The 9381-nt window shown below is 45.8% G+C and overlaps 1 protein-coding gene across 1 annotated transcript; it reads right to left on the bottom strand.

The window, feature by feature from the left end:
- Nucleotides 1-1524: 1524 nt before the first annotated feature.
- LOC119449075 (uncharacterized) lies at nt 1525-6253 on the bottom strand. The gene is made up of 2 exons (XM_037712265.1): nt 6178-6253; nt 1525-1835 (listed from the first exon to the last, which is right to left on the bottom strand). The coding sequence occupies exons 1-2, from the start codon at nt 6251-6253 to the stop codon at nt 1525-1527; spliced, it is 387 nt and encodes a 128-aa protein (XP_037568193.1).
- Nucleotides 6254-9381: the final 3128 nt, after the last annotated feature.

Genomic DNA, 9381 nt, shown 5'->3' with positions numbered 1-9381 from the left:
ACTTCTGTGTATCGTGTGCGTGTGCTCTAGAAATGTATGCACAGTGCGAAAATCTGTGTACTTTCACATGTGTGCGATAAGTGCCAGTGAGACCAGTCCTCCTTCTGCAAGCCCACTCCTCAGAGCAAAGTTCGTTAAAGAGAAACAACTTTCTTGGGTGAGGGGTAGTGTGGTGAAACGACGACGACGACGACGACATTGACTATCTGTGCGGCTCGTCGCGGAAAAAACAGAGAGCACGAGGTGGCCGCGGCGCAGAAGAAAAAAAGGAGAGGTAGAAGGCACGAGCGCGGTAGACTTGTTGGTCACGGCATTCGAAGAGTCAGGGTTCGAGAGGGCTGCCCGGGTGAACCGCTGGGCAACCTCCTGACCGGTCACGCTTCTGCGCATGTATGTGTCCAATGCGGCAACTACCTGCCCGCGATTGTTCCCGGCCAGTACTGTTCGAGGTGGTTCTGATCTCTTACCGTTCCTGAACGTCCGAGCCACCACCACCACTCACCCAGCACCTCGGCACGTCGACACGCTGCGTCTTGCTCAGCGATCAAGTCGTCCCGTCGCGGTCTCGTTCTACTGAAGACGACGAGGACGTGAGCGCGAGCAAGAACCTGTAGGGACTTAGCATGCATGTGTAACATGTACGTACTTTAGTTACTGTGTGATGTGTGCGTCGTTCTGTTTGTATAGTGTATTATAGAGTGCTTAGTCCTAATATATGTTATCTACCAACCTAAAGGTCTACGGCTCCATCCTTCACCGCACCTCCGCATACATATTCCTTCTTTTTTTTTTCGTCCATGCCTGAGTTCATACGCATGCCGTCATTCTGGCGGTGAGGTACACGTCAGGTCATCTAGTCACGTCACATCAGTACAGAAAACAGCCTTCAGAAACAATGGCCGAGCAAGGAAGTGAAAAGTACACTTGCCGACAACTTTTCCTTACGGCTTCACGAAAGCTGTTTACAAACGCTGTATGTTTACTACGTTAGCAGTCCTATTAAACTACAACGTTAGTAGTCCACCTATTAAAGGTGCTCTCTGTGTACGAAAAAACAGTTATACGGAAGCCCGCAAGGTGCAGGAATGATCATGAAAGACAATGTTGTCATGCGCCCGAGTGTCGCCCGAAGGTACAATCAAAGCCCGTACCAGCCGGCCTCCTGGTTAGCTCATATGGTAGGGCGACCGCATCGGAAAGGCGGTGGTTCCGAGTTGGATACCCGGAATAAGGGGGAATTTTTCATCAACTGCGAAGTTTTCCTTCTCCGAAACAAGCGTGGGTTTCCTTTGCAGCTTCCTCCTAAAGTGGGATATATTGGATTTTTCAAGGTTAAGCGTTTTCTTAATGCTATGGTATCTTGAGTCCTTCGGTCACAAAAGTGTTGCTGTTTCATCTGTTGCCCAGTTTTTCGCCATTGTTCATTTTGGATCGAGCATCAATTAAACACTGTTTCGCGCCTAAGCAGTATAGGAAAAGCTTTGGAAGAGGCCTTTGAGCATTCGGATCAAATTACTGGAAACCCTAGGAGACACAGCGGACCTTATTCATGGTAACGCACTCACTTTCCACGGTGGCCTTGATACTCGTAGCGAGGAGCTCGGGATTCTTCGCACGACCTTCTTGCGTGAGCACAATGGCAGCCGCCGGAGCCTCTCCGTAGTCGGAATGGGGAAGGCCAACCACGGACACCTCGGCTATGTCAGCCGAGTGTTCCCGTAAGAGCAGTTCTTCCAGTTCCATAGGAGCCACCTGATTATCCATGCATTTGATCAGCTGCTTCAGCCTCTCGACGATGTACAGCCGGCCGTCTTCGTCGTAGTAGCCAGCGTCACCTGCATGGTTAGAGAACGCTAGCAATCTAGAGATTTACGGCACCGATGGAATAGAGCACGTTGTAGCGCTAGTTCTTAATTTTAGTGGATACTTAGTCTGGTGCAATTTCACTTCATTAAGCATAAATTATGTTAGTCTCTGTGAGTGCAGTGGGGCGTAACATCGTGCTAAATAGGGGATGCAGGATGTGAGCCCCTGTATGGAGCCCGAAGTTGTTGTAAGACTTCGCAGCGGTGCCGACATATGAACACTTTGTAACTAGCCGCCACTGTAAGCATTGGTGGCAGCCGCTTTTACAAGATACATAGCAGCTCTTATCCTAGGACAAATGCGTTTTTTGTGATTAATGGTTGTACATGGCGTGGAGTTCTTTGTCATATTTTTATGCTAACAGCGTGGTTGCAGAATCATGGGGAAAACCTACTTTGTAATAGCGCATATTCAAAATGCATAGGGATCTGGAAACACTGCCAGCGTCAGCCACCTTCCCCGTGTCGAAGTTGCGAAGGGCCTGTGCGGCCTAGTGCGGCTCCGCGATCGTTGTCGAGTAGTTCTCCAGGACTTTATAAAATGAAACCATCGCCTTCATCGCCCACCGAATAATGAAAATCGAACTTCAATGTGCGGCTTTGAATCAACGAAGCCACGCCCATTGGTTTGCCACCATTGAGTATCCGTCCCGACGGCATTCTCAAAAGGCGTACTGCTTAGAAATCGAAACATTTGCGGAAACTCTTTTCGCGGCGACGTGCGCCCTAAATATGAGCAAAGTACCCCAAAGAATTGCTCAAACACTCTAGAGCCTTCAATTGAAGCCTTTAAAACAACCGTGCATATGCAGTACAGACCCTCATATCTGTTGCCTCCGAAAGAAAGCACGCTTTATGTGAGAAATGAAAGCTCCGACACAAGCTCCGACACAAGTGAAAAGGAAGGGGTGGCAAGGACCTGCTTAAGCCCCTAGTTCAGTTTCTTTGTGAAAAGAAGTTGCATGTGCTAATAGAAGACAAAGAAGGGTACTTTGTTGTTATGAATTCTGGTTTATTTTCGGAAAAGTCTGAGGCAGTACTTCAGAAAAACGTTAAAGCTGTAAAGGTTAAAGCCGCGAAAGTCAAGCAGCAAGCACATTCTATGTTAGAAGAAATGAACTTGCAACGGTTAGCGGCTAGCGTAAAGAAAGCAAAAAATCTTGAGTTACAAATTTTCTTTACAGTGAAATCGCACAAAGCAGACATGCCTTTCAAGGCTATAGTCTCGGGAAAAGGCAGCTGGCAGTTGATTGTGTCGCGATATCCGTAGAAGAATCTTATGTGCCTAAAAATAGTTGACCCTTTCCGAATAGTGAATTCTGATTCTGTATGCAAGTACCTAAAAGATAATTCGATGGGCATTCGAGGAGCTTTCAGCATAGATGTGGAAAACTTGTATTAATCTTTTCCAAATGCCCAGGTTATGAATTGTGTTGAAGAGTGCATAGTATATGACAATGATGAAGCAGACTTCATTAAGTGTTGCGGCTTATCAAAAGAAGCTTTTCTTGAACTTCCGTCTTTTTACTTGAAGTCCACGTTTGTGTCAAGGCGAGGGGGTCTTTATGTACAAAAATTAGGGGTAAGCATTGGTTCGTGTGTGGTTGCTATCATCAGTGACGTAGTTCTAGGTTATATTGACAGGAAACTGGAGGGCCACCTTGCTAAATTGTCTAGTGGCGTTTTCCGCTATGTTGACGATTTTATTATACTTATTAATAGTGACAATCACCGCACGGGTGTAGATGAAATTCTAACGCTATTCAGACAGAACGGTATGGGCCTCAACTTCACTTTTGAAATCCCTAAAAAACATCAACTACAATTTCTGGACCTACGAATAATCTTTTGTAAAAGTCATATGTGCTGGAAGTAGGATCCCAGATTGGTCAAGCCAATTTTGAACTATAATTCTGGTCATTCTAAGATTGTGAAGAGAGCTATAACGAAGACTGTCTTAAATGCTGCACTGAAGAAGTCGCGTGTACATATGTCCGAGGCTGCCTTTGATGATCAAGTTACTCGTTTAAAAGACTCTGGTTACGCAAATGAGCTGATTTCTTCTGTGTGTGAAAGTATGCTTCTTGGCGTAAAAACATAAATAACAAAGGCGGTAAAACTAAATCGGATGAAAAAAGAAAAAACGCGGTAGTTCCTTAGGTGCACAAAATGGTGCATGGGCTAAAGAACGTTGGTTCTAGGTACGGTATCGATGTTTGGTTTTCCACGAAACATAAGATAGGCCGCACATGTCCGATTATTGACAATATGCTCAAGGATAAGCAGGCCAAAGGGAAATGCACTGTCAAACGTGTCAACGGCTACATCCCGTGTGTTAAGCAAGTTGTGTATGCCATACCGTTATCATGTGGTACTGACTACGTGGGCCAAACGAAAGGCTGTGTAAACGTTCGACTTAGGGAGCATGAGCTGTCTCTTCAAGGGGTTGAGCCACTTCATCCCCGGAGCATTGCAAGTCCTGCGGGTGTCGCCCCCTTTTTGACAAGGCTTCTATCATCTATAAACACACTAACCAATTGACAAGAGAAATCGCTGAGGCATACAATATAACGATTAGGGGCAACCGTCAATCGCTCTTCATGACAAGGAATATCCTGACTTCTGCAACTCTTGATTATGCCTAGTCTGTCACCACGGCCTCGATGTATCACTGTGTCTTGGGCATGTCATGGTTCTTTGAGTTTGGTATATATGTTAGACGATCCTTCAATAAAATATCAGTTGAGAGTCAGCGCTGTGTTGTCGATTTTCCTTCCTTTTGTCCATGTCTTGTTTCCGCTGTTACGATCCTTACGCTTAAATATATCTGAGTGCTAGTATATAAAACAACAGTACGTGCAATCACCTAAAAATTAAACAAAAATTAACACGCTCATACACGCTGAACAGGTGTTGGCGTTCCAAAACAATATTGCGCGGATGCATACGTTGTTCATGAGCGCTAACTTAAATGAAGCGACAGCATGAAAGAAAAAAAAACATTTTTTTTGGCTTTGTTATAACAGTGGGGAGGTTTCGTAGACGCCGCAGTAAACAAACAAACTCGAGGGGACGAGATGGAAAACGTCGTCTTCATTGTCTACTGTTTAACAAGCGAATTTTATATTATTCGGTAATTCTGTTATGCCTATTGTGAAATAAGTAAGAAGCCAAGCTTCGTCCAGGCGTTTTAACGCATCTTTTGCTTTGCATATAGCAGTCAAGAGCAGCGGGAGGACACAGGAAGACAAGGCTGAAAGCATCATCTATGTTTGTCCTTATGCTGTCGAGCGAGCAGTTTCGTTTTGCCCTGCCTTCGGCAAGATTTCGTATAGCGCTTCGCTGCAAGTATATAGATGGCGCTCGACAATTTGAATATCCCTGTTCCAGCGCCAAACCACAATTGTCATGACTTGCCTACTGGCCCTAATGCACACAACAAAATGCACTGCTTCGCTAGTTGTTTTGTCATGGCTTGCACAGGATGTCAGAGAGCACGAAGGCCAGATATAGCGGGCAGAATAGAACAGAAAAATGAGAAGAATTGGCGGAGAAGCTAGATCGGCCAAGCTGGACACGTCGACAAAACGTCGGCTTCCAATGGCTTCCATCTGGGTAGGCAAATGTTTCATGCCAACACTGTCCCGATATGGCCTGGAAGCTCCCGCTATTGCATGCCGAACCAGTACTTGTCTGAATTTAACTAGACCATGGCCTTGAAGTCGGTTGAAAAGGAGCCCAGTTTGTTCAAAGTGAGCTTCTTGTATTGATCTGGCAACCGGGATGTCTTTGATATAAGCGAATACAAACTGCATCCTACGGTCAACAACGTCAAGAAGCCGTTGAAATGTCGGCGAAGCGTTTTCGATGCCCAATGAAATTCCGAAAAATTAAAATAATACGAACTGAGTTATAATGCGTTGGCAATATCATCTTCGAGCAAATGAATCTGATGGTAGGATTTTCCCAGGTCAATTGTGGAAGCACTTTTGATCCGTGAAAACTAGCAGAACAGTCCTGATTATTTGGAAGCGAGTTCTATGAGGGATAGTTATCTCCACATGCGAGCCAATTGCCGCTCTTTTTCAGCAAAATGTGAAGTGGTGAACAACAAAGATTGAACGATGGGTGCGTAATACCAATCCCTAGCAAGTGTTCAAAGACGTGTTTGGCTATGGTTAACTTCGCTCTTGCGACATAAAGGAGTGATGCATGACACGGTGAGCCGCATGTCACGACATGATGTTGAATGTTAAGTTGAACGCAAACAAGTTTAGTTCAGTCGAGGGAAGCACTAAGGGATGAAACTCACTCAGCAGTGAGATGTACGGCAATGCAACAGCGTGCTGCACCGTGAACGCGAGTGGTGCAAAAGAACGCTGACGCATGTGCTGTCCATGTCTCTGTTGGTCACCGCGATCGGGATACCAGCCTACTTTACGTTTGCATACAATTCGTCCCGTCATGACACAGCCGGTCATTCGCCGTTATTCCTTATCTATGGCCGCCACCCGGCGTTGCCAGTCGACACACTGCTACCTTCGGCTCCTTGCGTTCCCACTAAATATGCCCGCGATGTCGCTGCACGAACCAAAATGACTCATCAGGTCGCTCATGCACGGCTCTCTGCTTCGCATGTGCGTGAGAAAGAACGCTACGACAACCGGCACCGCGACGTCGACTATCCTTCTGGAAATATTGTTCTAGTGCTGTCACTCAGTCGTCGCCAAGGCCTGGGCAAGAAGCTCCTCAGCAGCTACACGGGACACTACAAGGTTATTCGCAAGGTCAACGACGTCAACTACGTGATCGCTTCTCTCTAGCCTTAAACGTCATCTCCTACTTCACTTCCGAGTGACGTATACAGTGCATGTTTCGTGGCTAAAGCTTTACCACTCCGCCAGTGCACCGCAAACTTAGCAGCCGCCGTGACGGTGCATAGTCCGCCGGGTAGTGCCTTGAACGCGAAGAGGTGGTGAAAAAGCGCTGCACGAGCTGGTAGTCAGCTTGTCTGCTATATCCCATTATCTAAATTGTATAAATACACACTTTTGCTTTTCCTTGACCTACGCGTAATCCCCGTATCAATATGTTTTATGTAATGATTGTTATGAAAGGCGGCACATGATCAGTGACACATTCCCATTGACCCGAGATGGCATCAACGAGGTTCCTTGTCGTATGGCACATACCAACTGGCAAATAGCCAGGGCCTTCACATTTTACTATAACACCACTTATATTGCCCCTGGAAAAACGTCTTTCCAGCAATGCATTTCTATGTAAAAGTGAAGCCGACTTTAAGGGGATCGGTGTAAGCTTGGTCTTTGTAAGCTGGCTTTCCCACGTTCAGTTTTGCAGTGAATGAAGCCTATTTGCCGTATGCGAGCGATGTGATATGCGAACGGGTCCCGAGAACGCTATCGCGTTCCACTCTTAAACGCGAAGCTTAAGCGTCTTCCAATTTTTTTATTAATTGTTTGCTATTTCCCCGACGCGTGCGCGTGTCCAAAGCGCATTAGGCAGGCAAAGTCCCAATTTGAACTGCCGAGAATGCGAGCGCCATCTGGATATCATTTTCGCTACTAACCTATACGAGCGCGCCACTGTTGGTATGGTAAATGTTGGAAAGTGTTTGTATTTGGGTTTCCTCGTAACATAATTGTTTTTCTCGTACATTCAAATTACAATCCGATGCTACCATGTCTGTAGGTTGTGGTTAAGTCGTACATTACCATTTTTCTGGCGGATTTCACTGTGAGAAATTCTATTTTTGTTCACTAACACCTTGCGCTATGCGGAGGGCCTGCGTGGTCGGGGTGGTTCGGGATGATTTTCTCCTTCACTAAGACCTTGCGCCACGCGGAAGGCCTGCGCGGGTGGGGGTTGGGGTGGTTGGGGATGATTTTCTCTGCCACGGACGCCGACTTCCGCGCCGACGCCGGATATTCTGCGACACGGGACCCTTAACAAACACAGCAGTGTGTTTATTGAGAGCCGGCACGTGGGAGTAAGGAATGCAGTATCCGGTAGGTGTGTCGCACATTCGTCAATGATCGTGATGGTAAAACCATTCTTACCTGACTTGCACCAACCCTCTTCATCAAAAGCTCGACAGATTCCTTGGGCCGCTTGTAATAGCCCCGTGCCATACATGGTGTGTGGTAGCAGATCTCGCCTATCTTGTGTGGACCAAGTTTCTGGTCCGTGAACAAATCTACCACCTGAAAATATAGCGTGTTTTTTAAGGTATACAGAATTCTTTAAGATCGTCTGTAATCGCCTAAATCACTTATATAATAGCACAATCAGAATCCCTGTACTGGATCGTTCGAAGAGGCCCACATTACTTGCGCGAAAAAGGGGGTCCAATTGTATAATTATTAAATTTTCAGCGATTACGTTTTTACCAATTAGTTTACTGCCCATATTGGAACTTACTACTCGCAGCATTTGTTCCGATGCATACGCACTTGGAACAAATTGTTAGGACGATACCGATTTGCAAATTTGTTCGTCAAACTTGTGGTAAAAATGGAAATTTCTGCCACTTATACTTTAACAAAACACCGTGTTCTGCATTCAAGCACGAAATTAACTGGAACGCTATTGTCTTTCATCGGACATTTCGGAAAGCAAAATCTCGGAACTGGTGTCATCCTGGTAGCTCGTTCCAAGTGCATATGATGCCTGGCGAACACACCCTCTACAATTCGCAAATTGTCAAACAAACCGTATAACAAGTACATAAACATATAATTAGAGTGGTTTTTGCTTCGTTCGTAGACTACGCATTTTCCTTTTTCGAATAATGCACGCAACCTTGTGTAATCCAGATCAACAATATGAATTGTGCAATCTGTGCAACATGAATCACCTGTGCAACATGCTACAGGTGATTTTTAAAATTACTTCGTAGTTTAAAAAATCACCCGTGTAAAAGCCAAATTGAAAATCAGGAGTGAGAGACTAGTGTCCTATATTCGCTATATCTAGTACCCCAAGGCCAGTTGACATTATGCAGGATGAATGTAATTCAATGTTGGCTACACCTAACTGAGTCTCTAAACGCAGCTGGTAACCATGTAAAAGAACAAAGGTGGATTAAAGCAGAAGTGTCTTTTCAATTGTGCCTATTTCAATCCGTACTATTCAAAACGCGACAACTGCGTCAAAGTGTGATCTCCCATTGAGGCAGCTCAAGCACTGCAACACTTTCGGCAAGAGCACCCCACCAGCCCGAAGAGTCGAAGGAAAGGGTCGCATGCTGTCGTCATTGCCTATCTTAAGCTTCCATGCAACGGATGCCAGCAGCGCCGGCCACGAATGGGCCAGTGGGTGACAAGTTGGAAAATTTCTTTGTGCATAGCCAGTGAAGATGGCCGCGAGAAGGCACTACTTCCTTCACTACGCCGATGAGGCATGTGTATGTCTGCCGCAGAATTCGGAGACCACTCAGTACATCCTAAAGAAATACGAAGGGACCCAGTAAGACCCCTAGGTAACCTAGCCCTTA

Source organism: Dermacentor silvarum, chromosome 4, assembly GCF_013339745.2.
Source record: "Dermacentor silvarum isolate Dsil-2018 chromosome 4, BIME_Dsil_1.4, whole genome shotgun sequence".
Lineage (NCBI taxonomy): Eukaryota > Metazoa > Arthropoda > Arachnida > Ixodida > Ixodidae > Dermacentor > Dermacentor silvarum.
The sequence above is the reverse complement of the archived record's forward strand: the minus strand, read 5'-3'. Positions and strand labels throughout refer to the sequence as shown.